The sequence below is a fragment of the Hyalella azteca genome, unplaced genomic scaffold (genome assembly GCF_000764305.2).
Source record: "Hyalella azteca isolate HAZT.00-mixed unplaced genomic scaffold, Hazt_2.0.2 contig2323, whole genome shotgun sequence".
In the NCBI taxonomy this organism is placed as follows: domain Eukaryota; kingdom Metazoa; phylum Arthropoda; class Malacostraca; order Amphipoda; family Hyalellidae; genus Hyalella; species Hyalella azteca.
The window spans coordinates 33,396-45,931 of NW_025932603.1; the positions used below are offsets into that span (position 1 = coordinate 33,396).

The 12,536-nt window shown below is 37.5% G+C and overlaps 1 protein-coding gene across 3 annotated transcripts in view; it reads left to right on the plus strand.

The window, feature by feature from the left end:
• Positions 1 to 11,073, plus strand: part of LOC108678775 (zinc finger protein 888) — a 13,650-nt gene extending 2,577 nt beyond the window's left edge. Inside the window, exons 2-5 of one of the 3 annotated variants that reach the window (XM_047885532.1) lie at positions 6,741 to 6,907; positions 7,983 to 8,095; positions 8,793 to 8,885; positions 8,931 to 11,073. In XM_047885532.1, coding sequence (XP_047741488.1) covers positions 6,775 to 6,907; positions 7,983 to 8,095; positions 8,793 to 8,885; positions 8,931 to 10,388 — 1,797 coding nt within the window. In that variant the 5' untranslated portion in view covers positions 6,741 to 6,774 and the 3' untranslated portion in view covers positions 10,389 to 11,073. Of the gene's footprint in view, positions 1 to 6,740; positions 6,908 to 7,982; positions 8,096 to 8,792 lie in introns of all 3 variants that reach the window. The other 2 variants (XM_018167246.2, XM_047885531.1) reach the window with 2 other exon arrangements.
• Positions 11,074 to 12,536: the final 1,463 nt, after the last annotated feature.

Here is a 12,536-nt window from a genome sequence, read left to right on the forward strand (position 1 = left end):
ACGTCTGTCCTGTAGCCAACCTCGCCCTGCCTGCTCCTGCCCACCTGCACTCGCTGATCCCGAGCACATCCAGATGGTATCTTTTCATCTCGCTCGCGATCTGTGCTGCAGCTCCTCCCCTGTACATGGTTCTCACATTCCAGTGACCGATGGTGAAAATGTTTTTGGGTGTCACTAGAGATCTTGTCGGGCGTTGGGCTTCCCTAAGGCTTTGACCCATCGCCGTCATAGGGCCAATATTGGCGACCTCTGTTTTACCCTGGTTTACTTGCAATATGCCGTCCGTTGTTTCTGTAACAAGATTGTTTTCTGGGAGTAGGTTGTTAGCCTTCTGCCCAACCCCCAGGCTTGGAGGGCCAGTGGTTTTCTGTCAGGGTTTCCTTCCCTTAGACTGCGTTGGTCCACGTCACCTTACGTGTTCCCTCCATCCGCCACCCGGAGGACGCGCCTCGTACGCCGTGCAGTCCCAGCGCGAGGTACCCGGACATGTCTTACATTTTATTATTGTCAGTTCGACTCGTGTAGTCAATATACTTGCGTATATTGTAGACTAAAATAGTATAACTATTTTAGCTTTCTAAAGTACGGCGCACGGTGCATTTTTTTACCAGCATAGTACGGCACACCGCGCAGGTCATTAAAATGACAAAATAAATTCCCGCGCACCTGGCACATCTTCCTGACCATGGTTTACAAGGTTGCATGCACGTGTTACCCCAAATAACTAATTTTACCCTAAAAACAGTCCGATTGTACAGCAAGTGTCAACTGAACATGTGATAATGCAGTCTGACCGCTCTAATGTGACCGCAAGTCGCAACTACGTAATCGTAAACTTGATGTTTACATTTTTTTGGTGGGAACTCATCGCAACTGATTTCCAGACAAGCTTCACTGCATCCTGATCCATCCAACTTACCGGAAACCTTACTTTTTTTAATAGTTGGCCAAAGCCTGACAAATATGATAAATGCAAGAATTTCAATCTAAATGTGTCGGCAAGATCTTCTGAAGGCGTAAATTTTGCTACTGAAGCGTCACCAAAGATCTTGCAATATTCATCCACTCTCTGCACAGTGGAGCATGATAAGCCATCTCAACCTTAAATTGGCATGATGGTATCCACTATCCATGAGACCATGTCAATGATGTCAGGCTGCTGCAGGAGACAGAAGTCATGACTCATGCAGTCATGCCTATGACTGAAAAATCATAGTATCAAAGCTGAGACTTTTTTAGACTTTTCATCAAGTTCATTTTTGAGTCCTGCACCTATATAAGTAGAATAGCAACGTATCATCATCATGGATTCATCGATATCAGCATTATTATATTTATTCATGATATATTGGTTTAAATCTTAAGTGGATGAGGCAATTAAAAATGAACCGATTCTAAAAAATTAACCCATTAATGCCCAAATTTTTGATTTGTGAAATTTCTGTCTGAACACCTTCATATGGTGTAAATATTTCATATAAAACAGTTTCTGCACAATTTTAGAAGATATAATGAGAGTAGCAGTAGGTAGTTTAAAGAAAAAATCCCAAATGGGGATCATGGGCAAAAGGGTAATAAAAAATACCAATTATTTTTCGTCACCGTTCGTATTATTATTTCCAAATTTATGAAGTGAGTATGTGTTATTAGTGCCTCTTTCTAATGCTAAATGCACATTCCTTTATTTGTCACCACAAAATTAATGAGATTACATAAAGAGGTATTGCTCCTTTGAAACTAAATATAAGAAAGTAATAATTACCCTCAAAATGAGAGTAATTTCACTGATGCCATTCAAGGAAGCTTTCAACGTGTAGCCCAACGAATCACTTGGTACATTTCTTTCGGACATTTATTTTGCAAACGACGCAATTCCGTTGTCTTTCAACATCTGTTCGCTGCAGAACATGCCCTGAATTACTTCTTCCAAAGTCTTCTATCACTCGCTGCTTTGATTCCTTACTGAATGATGGGCTACCTGACTTCTTAGGATCTGACAAAGATGATACTTGCACATATACCCATACTATTCTCCTCTTGAATTCCAGCAAGGGCATTTGTCCATTTGCCTTGTAAAGCAGGAGTGGATTTATGACTGTCATATCAAGAAAGTTTGTGAAAAATGAAAAATTCCATTTCTTTCCACGAACTTTTGTCCTGTATTTATTGATGAGCCAATCCATTTTATTCACACCACACGTGTACTTGTAATTGGCGATGTACTTTAGTTGTTCTAATGAGACCTGGTCCTTCTTCTGCTTGCTCCATCTTTTCACTTTTTCAATCGGCTCTACACCTTGGTGATTTGACATCTTGACATCGTTGTTGTCTTACCATACAACAGCAAAGATGTTATGTCTAATGTCTTAGCTGTAGTCAATAAAGCCCCTTTATTGCTTTTTCAAGGCTTTTACTCTTTGCTCAGATGCAAGAGGTCAGTTGTTGGTATGATTGAGCCACACTGTCCCAGAAGCTGACACATTTTGTTCAGTTAGTAACTTCAATAGATCGAAACTCGTGAAAAAATTGCCAAAAAAGGATACATGATCCGATGGATTACTAGCTTATGCAACTTTGTACAGGATAACTGATACTCCTAGTCCATTGACAGGCGATAAGTCTTCTTTCTTGCCTTCATAAAGATCAAAATCGAAACAATATCCTGTAGTTGAACAGCTCAGCACCCAGTTTTTGAAACTGAACCAAAAATGCTTCTCTCTGATGAACTGCTCCAGGAAATGGTGTCATAATATTGAACCATTTGCTCATCAATGCTCAGATTTTTGGAAAAAGTACCAAACATCAAGAAGAGTTGGTTTATCATTTCAATTACATGTATAAGAGCTATCTTGAACAATTTTTGGCCTGCACGAGTTCTCAATGTTGAATTGTCATTGAGATGATGGTTTTGCTTCAGCTCAAGCTACCGGTTCTGACTGTTCTGGTTCATTTCCAAACCAAAAACATGTGATGAAATGATGTATTTTGCATCATTTCTTCAATTTCCTTTACTAAATGAATGAAAATGTTGCTAACTTATTTACTTTATTAAAAATTTAGGTAATACATCAGTATGTGGTAAAATACATTATCCTTGACTTTACAATATTCTTACTGCCCATGATCCCCAAATGGGGATCGGCATAAAATGCATATTTACTGCAATACTAACAGTATAATTGAGACTAACCTAACCATTTTCAGAAGAAAATAGACTATTCTACCACCTACTATGGTATTATGAATCAGAAATGTTTATAAATGGGAAAAATGTACATGTCAAAAATTGACATCTCTGTCACATCACAATTAAGGTCACTTCTCTCAGAAAATTTCATATATTCGATTTTTCAGACAAAAGGATACAGTTTTAACTGATCTCAATTGATGTCTATAACCTTTATGTATACTTTATTGAAGAAGAACATGTTCCTGATCAATACTTCAGGAATAATATCCACAAAATCAAACGATCCCCAATTGGGGATCATGGGTGCTAATGGGTTAAGAATCTCTCTTCTCTGGTTTGCCACTATGTTTGAAGACTGATCACAAATTACATTTCAATCAATTAATGTTTGACCATTTTCTTATTTTTTAGTGATGAAAAGGAAAATAAGGCTATAGGAAAAGGAAAGGGTGAAATTGGCCAGATTCACAGGTATTTTTATCCTTGTCAATAAAAGTAGGCCTATTCATGATCATTCATGGGTGGCATCTGCCCATTTTCCAGTACCAGCTCTCTTCACAGTCTGCTGTGTCATGTGTGCCTGTGGCAGCTGAGCAGCTCTATCAACAACACACAAGTTAGGGTAAATGCGGTATATTCCGACACTTTAAGGACATAGCAAAAAATGAATGGCTCTAAAAAATACACCGTACAAACACTCTCAAAACACCACACTACGTGCCAGCAACAATGAAACATCACAGAGCCTTTAGAATGCAAACATACCAAATCCATATATTCCGACACGGCGTGTGACTAAATTTTGAATTTTGTGACACTAATTCCGGCCGCGCTACAAACTCTACTAATTTGTAATTCCAACACTCTTGTGTTCGAATTCTGATCGCTGTGTGAGCTGTATTGGAATACGACACAGCTTTGAATTAGAACACTATTGAATATTGAACACTACTTAATTAGGCTTTTAATTAAGAGCTATTAAGCTTTTAATTAAGAAAATTTGTATTTTTGCACACAGCTTGGAACGAGCTGTGTGTGTCTAATTCCAAGCTGTGGTGGAATTAGTTTTTGTGTCTAAACCCATCTCTTAACTTAATCATCGATTAATTTTTTTACCACTTGAAATCAGCAAATACAAGTATACTTAAAGGATTCCTAATATATTCACAGACATATTTAAAAGTCTCAAACCATAATATTCTTTCTACACAAACAGTTTATCACTATTTGGTAGAGCAAAGTCAACTATCAACTTTGATACATTTTTTGATGTTCTCACTGGGTGACGCGCACTGTGTCTCTTTGGATCTCAACATTTTCCCACCAGACAGCCCAGACCTAGTGTTTTGGCAATAGTATGGTGTGCAAAAGTATGACGTCACTATTTCAACCATCAACGAATGCATGGAACTAAGAAAAAGCTAAATATAAAGGAAAAAAGTTGAGAAGTGTCGGAATTACCCATGATGTAGGAATATACTGTGTTTACCCTAGTTAGATCATATATACACCATAAAATGGGGGAATAAGGGATGGGTGGGGTAAATTGGTAGAGTCACTTCATGTTATGTAAAAAATGTTATAGGTAGCAGCTAAACTAATCAACATATTGTAAAACTAAAAATAGTGGTGTAAAATTCAACATTTTTACTATCTATGTAGCATGAAGCCATAAAGTAAGTTAAGAAATGGTACATATACTGCCTCTAAAAATTCCATGAAAAAAAGTGTGAAGTGGTATTTTGAAAAAATACCTCTGCTAAGGTCTTTAGCAAAAAAATTTAACATTTAAAAAATTATACCTACATAAAAGTTGCAAACAGCACACAGGTGTTGGCTTAAAAATGTGATAGGCCGAATTTGCATATCTCATTCAAAAAAAAAAAAAGGTGCAATTTCTGCAAGACGGGATAGTATGGTAAAATGCATTCAAAGTAGAACCTTGATTAGCAAAGGCTTTGGTTAAGAAAAATCTATCAACTACCAAATATTTTTATTACATTTACGTAATTCAGAGAAAAAAAATTTCGATCAACAAAAAATTTATGTCTTAACACTTGCAGCCATCAGTTTTGAAGTGACCTTTATAGCCAAATTAAATTTATTTAGCAAGTATTTATAACAAGAAAGATAAATTGAAGTTTCTCAATGTTAACAGCATTAAAATCCATGTCAAAACATAAATTTTTAAGATTTTTTTAGGCTGAGTTAAGCTCCATTGCTCCTAAGTTCTTGAAACCTGAGCACTTTGTTGAGGCCTTTTACTTTTAAATTTTTAGATAAAGCTGGCGTAGCTTGCTGACCAGGGCTGGAAAAGTCCTACTTTTTCTGAAATATCCCAGCTCTAATATCATAGAATTTCAGTAGGTATGAAATCTCGCAGCTCTAATGTCATGTATTTTTGTTAGATTTAGATTAAAGAATCGCAGTTTGTAACTTTGCAAACGTGTTTCATAAAAATTTAAACTTCTGCAATGATGGTGCAATCCGCATTACTTCAACATTCCTGCCAAAATATCATGCGGAACTTAATAACAATAAGTCAACCCAAACCTCTTCCTTGAAGATCATATAGCTGTGGTCACGTCAGAGTGGTCAGACTGCATTATGTGTTCAGTTGCCACTTAAGTGAAGCCAAATGCCAGTTTCGCTGTTCAACTGTTTTAGGGTAAAATTAGAGATCACCCCTTTTGTCTTTTTAGTATGCATTCAGTTTATTTATTTTTTGCTTAAAAATGTCATAATAGCAGGTTCTTTTACTCAACCTATAGAATTGCAGTGGTATGCATGAAGCTGTGGACATGGTGGAATTCCAGGATGTGGCCAGTCAACAGAGGTGGGGTGCAATTTGAAGCAAGTATGGGGCTGGTAGATGTGGAGGAAATGAGGGCAATTTTGCTGCTGAGGTGCTCTAGTGTAATCAACTCTTTTTCCAGTATGTGCCCTCCAATTTCAGCCAGAGCGCTTCTGAATTCCATAGTTAGATGGTCATTAGGAAGGCATTTAGAATGGTACCATGGCTGCAGACTATTTTAAAGGGCTGAAAACTTTGCTGGTTCTGCAATGGACTAGCCAGCTGTACGGCCCACTTCACAAGCATAAAACCATTGAGTACCTACTCTCAATGAATAAAATGTTGGGTACAGTTAAGCTGGCTTAATATGAAGAGGCAAGGTACATTTGGCAGCTTGGCCATGATGAGTTTCCATTTCTTAGATGGGACCAGTTTACCTGACATATGTGGTAAATGGCAAACCAGCTGTAAGCTTCATAGATTATTGTAGAAACCTCTCCACTGATAGATGAGTAAAAGAATGCAATATCTTATCATGTTGCAAGTTCTCATCTAAGATCCTACCCAATTTGTCTTGATTATTTGTAAACATTTATTGAATAATAATAAGAATTTCCTCAGTAGTGGTTATCAAGAAATATTAAATATCAAAATTTCTGTATCTGAAATGAAAATAAATCTGTTCTACTGTTGACTGCAAGACCAATACCATTTACATATATTGTGAAACACCTAAGCATGCACTTTACCCTCCAGGAACATTCCACAGCACTTCAAGATTCCAGTGGCAATGGAGGAGGCGTTTCCCACATTGCCGGAGTCCTCTGATGCAGGAGTAGTTGAGTTGGGTGCAGATCAGAAGTTATGTCATTTGACAGAAGAATGCAGGCAGATGCAGGCTTTACTGCCGATTTATATATCTGGTAATTACTTCTTAAAAGTATTTTGATTTATTCTAAGTATCTATAAGGCTGACCTAGAAATGTTGCAACTGATGACAGATATTTATGCTTTATGATGAAAATCAAACTTGTGTTTTGATTACTACTTGTTATTTCATTTAGATTCTGGTTTAGTTCAATTTAATATATTGATTCTCACAGGAAAAGCATTTATTACTCCTAGGATCTCTTTACTCTGGCAAGAGGTTAAATAACTGAGGATAAATATTCAAAATTGGAATAATATTTTTACATTATCCAATGTACCTACAGAAAATGGACAGGGTGGGCTGGAAGTCATTTCAATTTCAAATAACTTTTTTTATTATTTTATTTATTTTAACAGATATACCGTACCGGTATGCATGAATAATTTTAGTATCATTGAGTCATGGCAATGGAAATTGATTGTCTATCACAAATTTAATTTTATTGTTATCACTGATTTATAAAATTCATAATTGAGAAAAATGATATCCTGCATATGCCTTCCATTTTCTGCTTCACAAGCAGCTCTTCTGATTATCTCTGCCATAACCTGTTCCAAAGTGTCTGGGCTTATTTCTATACTGATGTTTTCCTCTATCTCCATTGAAGATTGTAGCTTGTTGACATTGAAATGCCTTCAGTAAGCTCTTTGGGTTGGAATTATTGAGCTTTGATTTTATAGTAAAATTTTATGATTTGTGTAAGTTGGATGGTACTGAAGTTCTCCATAAGTAATTTCCAGGATCTGAAAAAAAATAATATATATAAATTTAAAAATATTACAAAATAAAAAGGTTCAGTGAGTTTTGGCCCACCCTGTATAATTTTCCCCCAACATGTTTGCTGTAGCTCAAATCTAATTACATTTGTTGTTTTTGTAGCAGTTGTACACAGTAATATTAGAAGTTATATTAAAAATTTCAGTCAGCATTCTGGAAAACTAATGGAGGTGAAGCTAAAAAGTTCCTGTCCGAGTATAATGCTTGTAATTTATCTTTTATTTGTACAAATTTTTTGGACAGCTGCTTCTCCTGCAATTGAATCAGTACTCAATTTATGTCATTTCCAGAAGCTGTGAAGATTGAGCCTCGTGATGAGCAGCAATCAAGCTGTGACTCGGGGCATCCTTCTGACTTCATTGAAGTGAAGAAAGAGGAACCTTTCTTCATGGAGGAAGATATGGCAAGTTATTTTCTTTACAGAATTTGGTTTTGATTACTTATATTAATTTTCATTAAGAAATTGATTCAGACAATAGACATTTGACATCATGTGACACAGTTCTATGCTAGTTTTTGTTTATCATTCTACACTCTATATATAGCAAGAGTGGTGTTAAACATCTTGCATCATCTATAAGGATAATGATTTTATATTCTGATTTTTCATGAATTAAAAATTTTCACGCCTTATTTCATTGAAGAAGATGTAGATAGTTTGTACATATCTATTATATTATCACTCAATTACAGTACTATTCATAATTGATTTAATTATTCAGTCCAATTCAATTTTGTATCTTTCATTACATTATGATAAAATCCAAATTTAACCATGAATAATATTCTGCAGATTTTATTTTATTCTGGCTGTAGAATATAGTTGCTGTGATTAAAGGTAAGTATTGATCAATAACATATACCCGGTAGACTCACAGTGCAGCAAGAATTCTATACTTTTGATATCTTAAGTCTTTACTTAACAGTGTGTCTATAACATGATAAAGTCTCGACTCTCCAGTATGTCTCTACTGTACTTAACAGTACCTATATGTTAAGTCTTTACTTAACAGTAGTCTATCTTAAGTCTGTACTCTAAAGTACATGTAATTTCTATAATATGGTGAATTTATTCAATAACATTTCTACCTATTGAGCAGGAGGCTTCCACCGTTGCTGCTGACGAATATTTTGGATTTCCTGTCAAGGCAGAGCCTGTCAAGGCAGAGCCTGTCAAGGCAGAGCCTGTCAAGGCAGAGCCTATCAAGGCAGAGCCTGTCAAGGCAGAGCCTGGCAAGGCTGCTGTGGCACCTCCATCCATCCCACAGCCTCCTGCAAACCAAGAACCTTTAACAACAGCAGACGTCTTCACTGCATGTCAAGCAGCGCCGGTTACTGCCTGCTTTGCCTCTACTTCTATGGAGGAGCTAAATTGTGGCGCTTTAATGACTGTTCCTTCTTCAGCAAATTCCACCACTGAAGATAAGAGTCAAACAAATGAAATGCTAACCTCGTCAACTTATCGCCAAGCTAGTGAAGCTCGGCCGCGAAATAATGATCGTCTTCTTCATACTTCTGCAGCTGCGGTAAATTGTGACGTCCTCGGTAATAATGAAACGAAAAATGGCTTGGGTTCTTGTAAGACAGAAGCGTGTCTCAGTTCTGAAGATGTCCATTCATCTAAATATTGTGACTTCAACTTCAATGAATGCCGTGTATTACTGACTCGTATTCATGTGCCAGAAAATTTCACATGTATAATAGAGGAACAAAATGGTGTCGTTAAAATTTCTTCAAAGAAAATGCAATTTTCCGGTCCAGATAATAATCATGGCGAGAATTCAAAACGAACAGAAAGTTGCGGAAAAGACAGCGTTGAAAGTCCTAATATGAAAGCAGAAAATGCTCTGCCTTCTTATAAAAATATCCACGTATATAAAATATCCACATATATAAAAATGTGCCACCAACAGACACGACATAATCGTTCCAAGCTTCCATGTGCATCTCCAAAGGAAGGGATTTCTGTTTCGAATTCTCGCGGTCATCTTGCGAAGAAAAAAAAGACTTTCAAATGTTGTGGCTTTGCTTTTCGCCATAAATCTAATTATGATCAACATGTCAGCGCAGTTCACCTCAAGTTGAGACCTTACAAGTGTCCAAAATGCGACTACGCCGCTGCCTGTGATGGTAATTTGCAAATCCATTTGAATTCAGTGCACGAAAAACTGCGGCAATTCCAGTGCGCTATTTGCGATGTCAAGTTTTCATCCAAATATTCTCTGAAGAATCACATTTCTAGTGCTCACCTGAAATTAAAACCGTATAAATGTCCACACTGTGAATACTCTGCCAGCCAAAAGAAGACTCTGACGCGCCATGTTTCAAGCATACACCTCATGATCAAGCCGCACAAATGTAACTTATGCGACTATTCCGCTAGTATCAAGCTTTACTTAGATACCCATTACGCCAGCGTCCATACAGGAGTCAAACCTTACCAGTGTGCTGACTGCAGCTATGCTGGTGCTTCCAAGTACCTACTCAACGGCCACATAAAAAGGGTCCATCTAAAGGATAAGAAATACAAATGCGATCTCTGTGATTTTGCCACCATATCTAAAGGAAATCTTGCCGTTCACATCGCTTCTGTCCATCAGGAACTCAAGAGCTACAAATGTAATGAATGTGACTACACAGCCGCCACTAAGGGTAGGATCAGCCGTTCACATGAAAATGAAGCCATTCAAATGTGACGATTGCTGCAGAAATTTTTTTGATAAAAGTAGTCTTCACGTTCACATTTCTAGGGTACACCTCAAGGCCAAAACTCACGCGTGCCCACACTGTCCTTATTCTGCATGGTGTAAAGCAGACCTTGATCTGCATGTTGATCGCATTCACTTGAAGCTGAAGCCCCACAAGTGTCCCCAATGTGAGTTCACTAGCAGCTTCAAAGGGAGTATTAAAATTCATCTTGAAACTGTTCATTTAAAATTGCGACATCATAAGTGTCACACATGCAAGCGCCGATTTTCCAAAAAAGAAAATCTTGAAAAACACTTGAAATCGGCACATTTGATTCCAGAAGAGTATAGATGTTCTGAATGTGAATTTTGTACAAGTTACAAGCCAAATCTGAAGATTCACGTGGATTCTGTACATCTGAAACGTTTTAAATGTTCACACTGTGAACACGCTGCAAGTTCCAAGGCAAATCTTAAGCAACATGTCGATGCTTTGCACCTCAACATAAAGAACCGCAAGTGCGGAGACTGCGACTACAGCACAGCGCGGAAGTGTGATCTCATGAAGCACCTCGCCGCTATACATGGAAAATAGATTAGCTTAATATCCCGGGTTTGATTAGGCTTGATTAACACCATACAGCCAGACACATGGGGCCATACTTTCAAAACTGGCTAAGTGAACGTAAGTACTTACGCTCTATTTTCTTGTCTATGATTGGTGGATTTTACTTGAAATGCCGTCAATGATTGGCGGATGAACTTACGATCTCTTAACTTTTTTTGAAAGTATAGGCCCTGGTCATCAAGGATTTATACCGGTCGTGCAATGTACCTGCCATGCCCGGCCCTGTACAGCCGCCATCAATCTCTGATCAAACGATTATTTAAAAAAATTCCATAGATATGCCCCAGTAATGAGTAACTCTTTACCCATTCTATGTTACTATCACCGATAAAGGCAAAAGATATTTTAACATGCATGTGATTGGCATGGCGCGTGATACGGAAGAAACTGAAGTGAGAGCGGTCCGGTACTGGACTTGACATGTGAATGCACCTGGCTGGGACTTACATATGCCGCTCTTGTCCCCGGTAGTATGATGTGAACCAAGCTTTATTGTTGATAAACTGGATTCGTTGTTTACTGATGGTGCAGAACTTCACGTGAGCTGCACCAGCTACTCGTGATGACGTCGACAGATTTTCTAAATGGTCGCACCAACTTTCCTTGAGTGCCGCGCTCATAGCTTTTTTAATTCTGCCTCAAATTGGTAAATGTAATACTTGACTCGTTGTTTGTTTACCGTGGTATTTTATTAATTTTTCAGTCTACACATTATTTGGCGCCTTTCTCTGAGAAGTAAATCGAATTGTATTATTTGAACTATTTGGAAACTCGAATGCATTTCCTGGAGTATATAACTTGTTTCTCGTGTATTATTAGGGCTGTCGAAATTATATGGAATCATTTAATAAACTTCTACTTGAACAAAAATGTTTTGAATGATTCATTATATATCGTGTTGTTCTTGCTTGTTCTTGACATTTGAAAAAATTTGACTTAGATACGAGTGATTGAAATCTTGCGCATACTTTGGTAGAGCTTCATTTAACATCGCAACGAGACTCTGTACTACGGAATGGCACGATAACTAAAGCGTTCCAGATATCGCTCCTGCATGTATGTCATGTGTTGTTAGAAAAAAACATTTGTGATGTGTAACTGCAAAATTTCTTCAATTTATAGCTGCTATCAAATAGCTGAGCTAGCGGTGCGGTTCTGTCATTAATAATATACAAGTTAGAGGCCACGGGATGCATGTTAGGGGCCAGCCTTGACCAATACCATCATCAATTTCATATTTCACTTCGTGTGTAAGCTGGTTGAAGGGCAGAGTAGTCTATGAAGTTATCACTAGAAGCCCGACAGTCGTACGTCACCTTGGAACCCTAAGTTAAGTCAATTTGACCTCGTGCATTAAAAATCGTGAAATAAGTCTTTAGTCTCCGGAACCCCATTGGATGAATTTAATAACGTAATATTTGCTAATATTGCTAAATTTGAGCTACGCAGTTTCTAATTTGAGCGTCGGTAAGCGACTTCCGCGACATGTAAAAAATTTTCATCGGATTTTTGCTAATTTACTTGGAACA